The sequence below is a fragment of the Trachypithecus francoisi genome, unplaced genomic scaffold (genome assembly GCF_009764315.1).
Source record: "Trachypithecus francoisi isolate TF-2019V2 unplaced genomic scaffold, Tfra_2.0 Contig01461, whole genome shotgun sequence".
Taxonomy (NCBI): Eukaryota; Metazoa; Chordata; class Mammalia; order Primates; family Cercopithecidae; genus Trachypithecus; species Trachypithecus francoisi.
The window spans coordinates 6,402,896-6,415,370 of NW_022681433.1; the positions used below are offsets into that span (position 1 = coordinate 6,402,896).

A 12,475-nucleotide genomic window follows, 5' to 3' on the forward strand; every position below is an offset into this window, starting at 1 on the left:
CTGACCTCGTGATCCGCCTGTCTCGGCCTCCCAAAGTGCTGGGATTACAGGCTTGAGCCACCGCACCCAGCCAATACAATGTTTTATAGAACAAGTTGAAAATATGAATCAAGAGCTTTAAGTAATTCACATTCATTGACCCAGCCTTGAGAAATTCATCTTATGAAAATAAGAATATATACAAAAATAAATCTTCGAGGATTATTATTTGTTTTGTAAATATAGCTTTTTTAAAAAAAGGAAAAAATTGAAAACAATTTAAAATGTCCAATGTTAAGTTATACTAGTTAAATTCATTATTGTATGGGATGACTATTCATTATGCATAATTAAATGAAAAATGTTTTTTGTGTTTTTTTGTGGGCTTTTTTTGTTTTTCGTTTTTTTGTTTTGAGACAGAGTCTTGCTCTGCTGCCGAGCTGGAGCGCAGTGGCGCAATCTCGGCTCACTGCAACCACCACCTCCCCAGTTGAAGCGATTCTCCTACCTCTACCTCCCGAGTAGCTGGGACTACAGGTGCACACCAACATGCCCAGCTAATTTTTGTGGTTTTGGTAGAGACGGGGTTTCACCATGTTGGCCAGGATGATCCTCGGTCTCCTGACCTTGTGGATCTGCTCGCCTCAGCCTCCCTAAGTGCTGGGATTACAGGTGTGAGCCACTACGTCTTGCCCGAAAAATGTTTAACATCGTGATATGTATGGGTAGATGTGCAGTAATGTCAACACATTATGCATTGTGTATAATAATAGAACAGTGTGTTAATATTGGTTGTCACTGGAAGGGGGATTACGGATATTTTAAATTTTTTTCTTTAATTACTTGTTTTTAACAGTGAACCTGTATTTTGAGAAAGAAATGGTTTTCTTGAAATTAAAGCTTTAATTTTTTAATAAATACAACTTTTTCTTTACTCATACTTTGTTTCAGTACTTTGTTTCTGTTTCTGCTCATAGGGTGAGTATGACTAATTTTACTATCTGATTTTTCTTTTACTAATTTCTAAATTGATTCAACTTCGTTTCCATATCTCTGCCTCATTTGGAGCCAGAGTTGTCTTTTGGAGTGCCTGTGCCAATTTTTGTTTCCATTTCAGTATGTGGAAACTTTGCATGTGGAATTCAAATAGGCCTGGGTTCAAATTCCATGTGACTTTGGGTAAATTAATCCATCCACCTTCACGTACCTCTTCTGTGATGTGTGGATAACGGGATCCCATGTTCATAACTCTGAGATAGTGATTAAAATGAGGAAATGCCCGGCACAATGGCTTATGCCTGTAATACCAGCAGTTTGGGAACCTGAGGACAGGAGTTCGAGACCAGCCTGGCCAACATGGTAAAACCCCATCTCTACTAAAAATACAAAAATTTAGCCGGGCATGGTGGCGCACACCTGTAGTCCCAGCTACTCGGGAGGCTGAGGCAGGAAAATCACTTGAGTCCAAGAGGTGGAGGTTGCAGTGAGCCAGAATCGCACCACTGCACTCCAGCCTGAGCAACAGAGGAAGACTCCTAAATTAAATAAATAAATAAATAAATAAATGTATGTCAAGTGTTTAGCATGTGTTCAGCACTCAACCAGTAACTGTAATTATTAACATTTATCTTTTTCCTTTTTTTTTTTTTAATTGAAACGAAATCTTACTCTGTCATCCAGGCTGGAGTGCAGTAACACAATCTCAGCTCACTGCAGCCTCTGCCTCCTGGGTTCAAGTGATTCTCCTGCCTCAGCCTCCCAAATAGCTGGGATTACAGGCATCCACCACCACACCCAGCTAACTTTTTTTGTGTTTTTAGTAGAGAAAGGGTCTCACCATGGTGACCAGGCTGGTCTTGAACTCCTGACCTCAAGTAATCCTCCCACCTGAGCCTCCCAAAGTGCTGGGATTACAGGCGTGCGCCACCGCACCTGACCAACATTCATCTTTGTGCTTGATATTTTTTCATCAGATCCAATTCTGTTACTGTTTATTGTTGTTAATATAAATTAGCTATATTTCTGTCTCTTCCTTCTCTCCAGTAAATTGTGTGAAAATATTTAACTTAAAAAGTACTGAGAACTGGGCACAGTGGTTCACGCCTGTAATCCCAGCACTTCAGGAGGCCAAGGCACGCAGATCACCTGAGGTCAGTAGTTTGAGACCAGCCTGGCCAACGTGGCAGAACCCCGTCTCTACTGAAAATATAAAAATTAGCTGGGTGTGGTGGCGCGTGCCCGTAATTCCAGCTACTTGGGAGCTGGGACAGGAGAATCTCTTGAACTCAGAAGGCAGAGATTGCAGTGAGCTGAGATTGCGCCACCACACTCCAGCCTAGGCAACAGAGCAAGATTCTGTTTAAAAAAAAAAAAAAAAACAAAGGCCAGGCACAGTGGCTCATGCCCATAATCCCAGTAGTTTGGGAGGCCGAGGCAGGCAGAACATGCGGTCAGGAGATGGAGCGCATCTTGGCTAGCATGGTGAAACCCCATCTCTACTAAAAATACAAAAAATTAGCTGTGTGTGGTGCCACATGCCTGTAATCCCAGGTACTCGGAATACTGAAAGAAGAGAATTCCTTGAACCCAGGAGGCAGATGTTGCAGTGAGCCAAGATCTTGCCACTGTACTCCAGCCTGGGCAACACAGTGGGACTCTGTTTTAAAAAAAAAAAGTACTGAGAAAGATGATTGATTTAGCATTTATTTCTAGAAGATAATACACTTCTTACCACTGTTTTTTTTTTTTTTTTTTGAGACAGTCTAATTCTGTCGCCCAGGCTTGAGTGTAGTAACATGATCTCAGCTTGCTGCAACCTCTGCTTCCCGAGTTCAAGCAATTCTCATGCCTTAGCCTCTCGAGTAGCTGGGATTGCAGGCACCATGCGTGACTGATTTTTGTATTTTTGGTAGAGATGGGGTTTCACCACGTTGGCCAGGCTGGTCTTGAACTCCTTGCCTCAAGCGATCCCATCAGCCTCGGCCTCCCAAGGTGCTGGGATTGCAGGCATGAAGCACTGCACCTTTTTTTTTTTTTTTTTTTAAATGAGTTAGGATCTTGTTCTATTGCCCAGGCTGGGGTGCAGTGGTGCCATCATAACTCAGCCTCAAACTCCTGGGCTCAAGCAATCCTCTTACCTCAGCCTCCCTAGTAGCTGGGACTACAGGCACATGCCACAACACCTACCTCACTTATTACCACTTTTAAAAGTCAGCTGTCATAGTAACTTAAAATATTCATTTTAAAAAACCATGAGAAATTCAGGTGTACTCCAAAAGAGATGTAAAAGAAAGAGACTCCATGTCTACAGACATTTGACAGTTTTTAAAACAAAGCTATCTTTCGTTTTTGAAGAACAGCTAACTTTTTGAAAAAACATTTAGATTAATTCTACCTGATAATGAGATTGGTATCAGGGATTCACTCTTACATCAGAATTCTTCAGATACTCAAAACTCTTAAAAGCTCTTGGGGACTTATGCTGAGATGAAGGATTTTGATTTGTTTTTAGTTTAATTACATGGTATTTTAACTGTACTCATGAATCTTCGAAATGTAGAAGTATGTTCTTCTTTTTTTTTTTTTGAGATGGAGTCTCGCTCTGTCGCCCAGGCTGGAGTGCAGTGGCCGGATCTCAGCTCACTGCAAGCTCCGCCTCCCGGATTTACGCCATTCTCCTGCCTCAGCCTCCCGAGTAGCTGGGACTACAGGCGCCCGCCACATCGCCCGGCTAGTTTTTTGTATTTTTTAGTAGAGACGGGGTTTCACCGTGTTAGCCAGGATGGTCTCGATCTCCTGACCTCGTGATCCGCCCGCCTCGGCCTCCCAAAGTGCTGGGATTACAGGCTTGAGCCACTGCGCCCGGCCAGTATGTTCTTTTTTATGTATTGCTCAATAGTGTTGTTGTTCTTTTCAAGTTTAAACTGATTTGCCACATGCTATTTGAACTTTTAACATGCTTCCTCTCTAAGAAAATCATTCTCTCCCTTTCTGCACAAAGTACCTCTGCCAGAAAAACAAGGGAAGAAATTATTTTAATACTAAATAGTAGGCAAAGCATATAACAGAATTTTTTTTTTTTTTCCTGAGAGGGAGTCTTGCTCTGTTGCCCAGGCTGGAGTGCAGTGGTGCAATCTCAGCTCACTGCAACCTCTGCCTCCCAGGTTCAAGCGATTCTCCTGCCTCAGCCTCCCAAGTAGCTGGGACTACAGGCGGACTACAGGCACACACCACCACAGCCGGCTAATTTATGTGTTTTTAGTAGAGGTGGGGTTTCGCCATGTTGGCCAGGCTAGTGTTGGACTCCTGACCTCAGGAGATCTGCCCGCCTTGGCCTCCCAAAGTACTGGGATTATAGCTATGAGCCACTGTGCGCAGGTGAGAAAATCCTTTTTTTTTTTTTTTTTTTGCGATGGAGGCTCGCTGTGTTGCTGAAGCTGGAGTGCAATGGCACAATCTTGTCTCACTGCAACCTCCACCTCCCAGGTTCAAGCAATTCTCCTGCCTCAGCCTCCTGAGTAGCTGGGATTACAGGCATGAGCCACCACGCCTCGCCAGTTTTTGTATTTTTAGTTGAAACAGTGTTTCACCATGTTGGCTAGAAGGGTCTTCAACTCCAGACCTCAGGTGATCTACCCACCTTGGCCTCCCAAAGTGCTAGGATTACAGGCATAAGCAACCGTGCCTAGCTGAGAAAATTCTTAAAAGAAAATATGGATAGCTAAAACATCGCCCCAAATTTTTTTTTTAATTAATAAGTTAAAATAACTAGAACTGACAAGAATTTGGTTTAATAGTCAATATCATACCAGTTAATGGGAATGTAAAGAACCTTTTTTTTTTTTTTTTGAGACAAGTTATCGCTCTGTTGCCCAGGCTGGAGTGCAGTGGTTCCTGCCTCAGCCTCCCAAGTAGCTAGGTCTACAGGGGCATGCCACCATGCCTGGCCAATTTGTGTATTTTTAATAGAGATGGGGTTTTGCTATGTTGCCAAGGCTGGTCTCAAACTCCTGGTCTCAAGTGATGCACCCACTTCAGCCTCCCAAAGTACTTGTATTACAGGTAAAGAACCTCTTAAAGGAAAATTTGGCCCATATGCATTAAAAAACATTCAGACTTTTAACTTAGTATTTTACATCTACGTCTCTCTCCAAAGAAGGAAATCTAAAATACAGGTAGAGTTTTATATTCAAAGATGTTCTTTCAGTTGCCTTTCTATAACATAAAATTAGAAAGGACAACAAATAGGCAAATAGTCAAAGTAATGGTAAATCTGTACATTAAGATATTGTATAGCTCTTACAGTTGACATGAAAAAGAAAAACTACCATGCAGCACTGTTATGACAAATTGTTGAAAGGTAATCAAACCTGAATCTTATCAAGCCTCTGAATCGAACTACCAGTTTAGAGGAAGTACAGGGGACAGGAGGACATGTTAAATGTCACCATGGGGGTGCACTCAGCAATATCTGAAATGTAGGAAACTCTAGAGCAAACAATGTGGTTTCTTCAACAAGTTACAAGAAAAAAATTTAAAGAGGTAGGGAGAATTCACAGATAAAAGAAATACCAACTGATTTGTATGGATTGATTGATTGATTTTAGACAGAGTTTCACTCTTGTCTCCCAGGCTAGAGTGCAATGGCGCAATCTCAGCTCACTGCAACCTCCGCCTCCTGAGTTCAAGTGATTCTCCTGCCGCAGCCTCCCAGGTGGCCGGGACTACAGATGTGCGCCACCACGCCCAGCTAATTTTTGTATTTTTGGTAGAGCGGGGTTTCACCATGTTGGCCAGGATGGTCTCGATCTCTTGATCTTGCGATCCGCCCGCCTTGGCCACCCAAAGTGCTGGGATTACAGGCATGAGCCACCACGCCCAGGCCGGGATGGATTTTATTTGGCCATTCATTCAAACAAACTGAAAACATATGAGATAATTAGGCAAATTTGAAATCTGTATATCTGATGGTATTAAGGAATTATTGATGTTTTAGGTATCATAGTGGTATTATGATGGACATGTTTATGAATTTGTAACATATGATGTCTAGAATTTATTTCAAAGTAGTCTCAGGTTGGGTGGGATGGTGGTGAGAGGCTTTACATGGAACAAGATTGGCAATGTGTTGCTGATTTTTGAAGCTAGGTAGTAGGTATGTGGTGCTTCATTTTCCTGTTCTTTCTAGTTTTGTGTATGTTTGAAAATACTCATAATAAAAAGTATAAAAACAATAAACTTTGACATGAAAAAACTAGGTGAAAAAGAACATGACATACATGAGTAAATTTGAGCTATGGTTTTTTTTAAGGTAGAGAAAAAATACAAAGAAATGTACACAGTTTAAAACAGTGGCTGCTTTTAGGTAGTGAGATAATACATGAATTTTCTCTTTAAAATAATTATTTATATATGTAAATTTATATACTTGCAAATTTTTTTATAATGAGTACTTTTAAATTTATTTTCACTAGTCATTCAAAATTCAAATGGTATAAGAAAGATACACAGTGAAACTAGCTCCACTTTTCATCTCTCAGTTACCCTCAGATATAACTAGTGTTACTCATTTCTTTTGTTGGGAAGATGCATACTGTTTATGTATTCTTTTTAAAATTGCAAAGTGTGATACTATACACTGATCTCTTGTTTCTACTTAACAATGTATCTTGGAGATTGAACTATATTTATGCATAAAGATCTTCCTCATTCTTTCACATCTTCATAGCCAGTCCCTTCAGATGTACATGCAGGTTTGCTACTTCAAATACTGAAATGATTAACCTCTATGAAAGTCATTTTACACATATGCAAGTATATTTATCAGAAGAATTGTTGGAATTGCTGGGTCAGGTTATATGTATATTCGTAATTTTGATAACGTTTCAAATTGTTGTTGCTAGAGAGTGTGCAGGCACAGTGTGGTAAAAAAAAAAAAAAGTATAGGTTTTATTTGCATTACTCTTGGTATAAGTGTAATTGAAGATCTTCTCTTTCAGTTGTTCAAGAGCTATTTTCACTTCCTCTTTTATGTACTCTGTTTCTAGTCTTTGCCTCTTTTCCAGCTGTATTTTTGGGTACTTTTAAAATAATTAGTAGATGCACTTTATGCATTTTGGAAATTAACCTTCTGTCTGTAGCATAAATTGCCAATATTTTCCCCCAGTTTTTTTGTCTTTTAGTTTTGAGTATGGATGGATTTTTTGTTATACAATTTTTTGAGTATGGATGGATTTTATCATACAATTCTTTAAAATGTTATTATCAAATTGATTAGTCTTCTGGTTTTTTGTACTTGTGCCTTCCTTGAGATCATTTACAAAATGATTTCTGATATTTTACATTTAAATCTTTGATGTATCTGGACTGTATCCCAGTATTCAGTTAAGAAGCTCAAGTCCAACTTAATTGGGTTTCCAAGTGGCTGCCACTATGTCCCACACCATTTGTCAGTTCATCTTTTTCCCACTGATTTAAAAGGTCATCTTTATCATATTCTAAGTACTCATATGGCTTTGTGTATGTGTTTCCTGGCCTTTCCATTCTGTCCATGGAATTGTCCATGGATTTGTCTGTTCACATTCCAGCACCTTAGTTTGAATTATTGTAGCTTTGTCATATATTTTTAAATTTTTTGTGATGAGTTCTTGTTTACTATTGAATTTTCCTAGCTCTTTTCTTATTTTTGCTTCTCTTTTAAAAAATGTTTTATTTTCTCACAACTATACTAACAAGGACTTTTTTTTTTTAATGGTAACTCTAAAATCAGCTTGTCTAGTTCAATGAAAAATCATTTTGGTATTTTTATTGGTATTAATTTAGGAAGCATTGACTTTTTAATGCTGTTACTATATCCTCTCATCCATCATGACAAGACCTTCTGTATGTTTAATTCTTTTGTTTTCCTTGTTAGCATTTATGTGTTTCCTTTATTTAGATCTTGTCTAAATTTTCTACATTTCTTATAAACTTTATTTCTAGGTTTTTCATTTTTATTGATGTTATAAATGCTGTCTTCGATTATATCTTGTGATTACTGTTTGTACATGTGACGTCTAAAGTTTTGTATATATATATTCATTTTGTGACTACTCATCTTTTAAAATTATTTTATTCTAATATAGTTTTTCAGTTGCTAGTCTTTGATTTTCAAGGTATATAATTATGTCATCTACAGATAACTCTTTTCTTTCTCATGCCACTAATTTTTCTCTCAAATAATATAGTATTTTCACACAGAAAATATCATTTAAAGTTATGAATTTTAACATAATGCATGCCCCTTATATTTAGCCCTATTTAAGAAAAATTTAGTGTCCTCTTAGTATGATTAGGTTTCTCAAAGTTGTACATATTCTGATCTCTTCAGTAAACCTTTAAAAGATTTTTAATGTCAACTTTTTAAAAATCAGTTTCTAAAACTGACATTCTCATTGAAAATAAATATTTTTATTAGTGATATTTAAATATTGAAAAACTATCTCTGCTTTTTTCCTCAGAATCAAATGGCTATAGCATGTGGATCTCGAGCTCATCTGGAAAAAGAATCAATTGCCCAGGTGAGACTTCATTAATTGGCATGGGACAGCCAATTAATTGGCTTTTATTTCCTTTTTTACATATATATTTGGCAAGAAATTGGCTTTTCTGTCTAATCTCTTAAACATGAGGTTCCTTTCAAAAGAAAATAATGTTTTAATTGTGGAAAGCTTATGAAGGATTGGCACATTTTAGAACTGATTTTTTTTTAAGAGTATACAAGAGGATGTGGACTTCACTTTGCCTTAGGATGCAAGCAGTTCTTTTTAATATATTTTTAAGATAAAGAGAATCTGTTCAGTTATAAAACAAACTTCTAAATTATGCTTTTTTCTTTTTTTTTTTGAGACGGAGTCTCCCTCTGTTGCCCAGGCTGGAGTGCAGTGGCGTGATCTCAGCTCACTGTGCAACCTCCACTTCCCGAGTTCAAGCAGTTATTCTGCCTCAGCCTCCCGAGTAGCTGGGACTACAAGCACACACCGCCACACCTGGCTATGATTTTGTATTTTAGTAGAGACAGGGTTTCACTGTGTTGCCCAGCCTGGTCTTGAACTCCTGAGCTCAGGTAATCTGCCTGCCTCGGCCTCCCAAAGTGCTAGGATTACAGGTGTGAGCCACTGTACCCGGCATAAATGATGCATTTTTTAACCAATCAACTTGCCTTTATTTTTTTCTAACATTGGCACAGTTAAGTGCTTTGTTTTGAGTTTTATTCAGAGTTTAAATTTTTTTTTAACCTCATTCCTCTTAGAAAAACACTATGCTGTGAAATTTGACAAGTTTGCAACTGCCTTTTTAGGGTATAAAAATGTCACTAAAGATGTTTAATTTTTCATTTTGTAGATTATGCTAGAAAAACTAGAGTAACAATTTCCCAGGTCACTCTTATGCACACGAGGCTTTGAGAACCAGTGGAATAAAAGGTTGAACCTTTCCCCCAGTGATTCAGAAGAGAGATATGTAGAAATTTTAATTTTTAAAAAAGATACATTGATGACACAGTGACAAAACCTTTTAAGGATTGTATTGAAGTACGGAAGCCCATACTCTCTTTTTATTTTTTATTTATTTATTTTTGAGACAGAGTCTCGCTCTGTCACCCAGGATGGAGAGCAGTGGTGCAGTCTCGGCTCACTGCAACCTCTGCCTCCCAGGTTCAAGCGATTCTCCTGCCTCAGTCTCCCGAGAAGCTGAGATTACAGGCGCCCGCCATCATGCCTGGCTAATTTTTGTATTTTTAGTAGAAGGGGTTTCACCATGTTGGCCAAGCTGGTCTCAAACTCCTGACCTTAGGTGAGCCACCTGCCTTGGCCTCCCAAAGTGCTGGGATTACAGGCATGAGCCACCACCATGCCCGACCTTCTTTTTTTTTTTTTTTTTTTTTTTGAGACGCAGTAGTCTAGCTCTGTCACCCAAGCTGGAGTGCAGTGGTGCAGTCTCAGCTCACTGCAGCCTCTATCTCCTGCATTCAAGCTATTCTCCTGCCTCAGCCTCCCTAGTAGCTGGGATTACAGGCATGCACCACCACACCCAGCTAATTTTTGTATTTTTAGTAGAGACAGTTTCGCCATTTGGTCTTGAACTCCTGACCTCGTCATCTGCCCTCCTTGGCCTCCCGAAGTGCTGGGTACAGGTGTGAGCCACCACGCCTAGCCCCTTCTCTTTTTTGTAGAAGTAATTGTTTTACTAGCACGTAGTCTAGTATTCTATGTGTCCTAGAGATTCTCACTAAAAAAGGTTAATCTGTTAACCATAGAGAATAGCACACTTGTAGGTATTTAAAATGGGAAGAGAGCTTAGAATTAATCCAACTTCATCAATTTACCAATGCACAGGGGATAAGAAAAAGAAATGTGTCTAAGATGTTCAGCACATTATATATATATGTGTATAATTATAAAATAGCATATATGTATACTTATAAAATAGTATATATATAGATAGATATAAAATTGTAGTAGAAACTATTAAATACTAAATTCCCACAATAGGAAATACAGCTATAGGCCTAGATTAAATGTGCAGCCAGTAAAGCTGATGATAATGGAAACTATTTAATAACATGGGATAAAACCTGAAATATTAGGTTGTTTGTAAAAAATAGTGTGATATTATAAATACAATTATCTGTGTTGAAATAACAAATAGGCCAGACACAGTGGCTCACACCTGTAATCCAGCACTTTGGGAGGCTGAGGCGGGCAGATCACCTGAGGTCAGGAGTTTGAGACCAGCCTAGCCAACGTGGTAAAACCCTGTCTCTACTAATAATGTAAAAATTAGCTAGGTGTGGTGGCACGCACCTGTGATCCCAGCTACTTGGGAGGCTGGGCAGGAGAATCGCTTGAACCCGGGAGGCAGAGGTTGCCGGTGAACTGAGATCAGGCCACTGCACTCCAGCTTGGCTGGACAGAATAAGACACCTCCTCAAAATAAAATAAAAATTTGTTTTTGCACACAAAAACAGCTAATGAAAATAGACCAAACTAATTTAATGGTTTTGTAAGTAAATTTTTTTTCTTTTTTTTTTTTTTTAAATATTAATTAGATGAAAAAGGATAATCTACCTGGTATAGCAAAAAAGACAGTTTGGAGAAATAGATAGCCAAAGACAGCCTTAGGAGCTAGTGAGTAATACAGGCAAGGGATAATCCTTGTATTTGTTAGTGGTGGCTGTAGAAAGGAGCCATGTGTTTTAGTTTTGTTTTTCATGGTGTAAATTCTTTTCACTTAGAAATTGGAATGGTTGAAAACTCTGAATTTTTCCTAGAAATACACTGGTATTTAAATGAGACTATGCTTTGATCTAAATCTTTTACCTAGTACTGACTGCTCTTAGCCAGGTATCAAGGGATCAATCGCAGGAACCACAGATTTATAATTTATCTTGTCTCCATCCATCCATTCTTTCATCTCTAAAATCTAGTGTTTGATTGAGTGCTCTTGGTTCCCACAGAATTGGCTGCCATTCTGTAGAAAGAAAGGATAACCTGTGATACTCACTAGAGATCATTGGTTGTCTGCTGCAGATGCTGTGACAACTGCTGCTCAGTAGGCTTGTTCAAGTCCAGCCTATTCTTACAGAACCATACCTGTCTCATAAAAGGTTGTCTCCAAGAGGCACAAGACATGCATCTGCCTCATGTCCAGAAAACGGCAGCCTGGCTTTCCATTCCCCTTCATGTGCTGTCAGTAATATAAACCCTTGCATGGTGATCAATCTGTGGAGAATGAGAAAATTATAAAAGAATTAATCAGGATAACAAATGACAACTTCAGTAGCTTATTGCATAATGTTCAGAAACATCTTTCCTTGATATTTTTCTACGTTTCTCAATTATTCTACCACCTCTTTTACTGCTCCCTTGGAAGACAAACATGACACTGCCCTGATGGAGTCTTGTATCATCCTTAAAAGTGCTTATATTCCCATGTGTTCTGTACAACGTAATGTTTATATACTGCCTGGCTAATCCTGAATTTATCATTTTAAAAGGATTCAAAAATAGAATCCATTAGTGGTTATTTAATGTTTTTAGTTTTTGTTTAAAGAGTCTTTGCTTAAGTCCTGGGACCTCTTTGAACTTCTTATTTTAAGATAATGAAATTAGCAGTCAGCTTTAAATTTCACCCGAATTAACTTCTTGTTTACATTTTATAAACATTGAAGATATTAGCGTTAACACTGAAACAGTTAAAATTGTTTTCCTTAATGTTTTAAATGGCCATTTCAGAAGATCATATAAGCCTATTCTCTTTTAGTAGCTTCACTTAACTAAGTAAGTCTATACTATATTTTAGGTATCTTCTAAATTTTAAGATATTTTGCAAAGTTCTAAAAATAAAAACAAGATTGTCTTGTTTGTGACTAACCTTGTTAAGCTTTTAAATATGTTAGAAATCAAATAACTTAAGGACTTCATGTGAACTCTGCATTTTTCTGCTTTTTAAAAAAATA

At 38.3% G+C, this 12,475-nt stretch overlaps 1 protein-coding gene across 1 annotated transcript in view; it reads left to right on the forward strand.

Annotated features, from left to right (window-relative positions):
* ALG5 (ALG5 dolichyl-phosphate beta-glucosyltransferase) overlaps positions 1-12,475 on the forward strand; it is a 52,536-nt gene that overhangs the window by 22,895 nt on the left and 17,166 nt on the right. Inside the window, 1 exon segment of the mRNA XM_033235096.1 lies at positions 8,478-8,537. Within this exon segment, the coding sequence (XP_033090987.1) occupies positions 8,478-8,537 (60 nt within the window).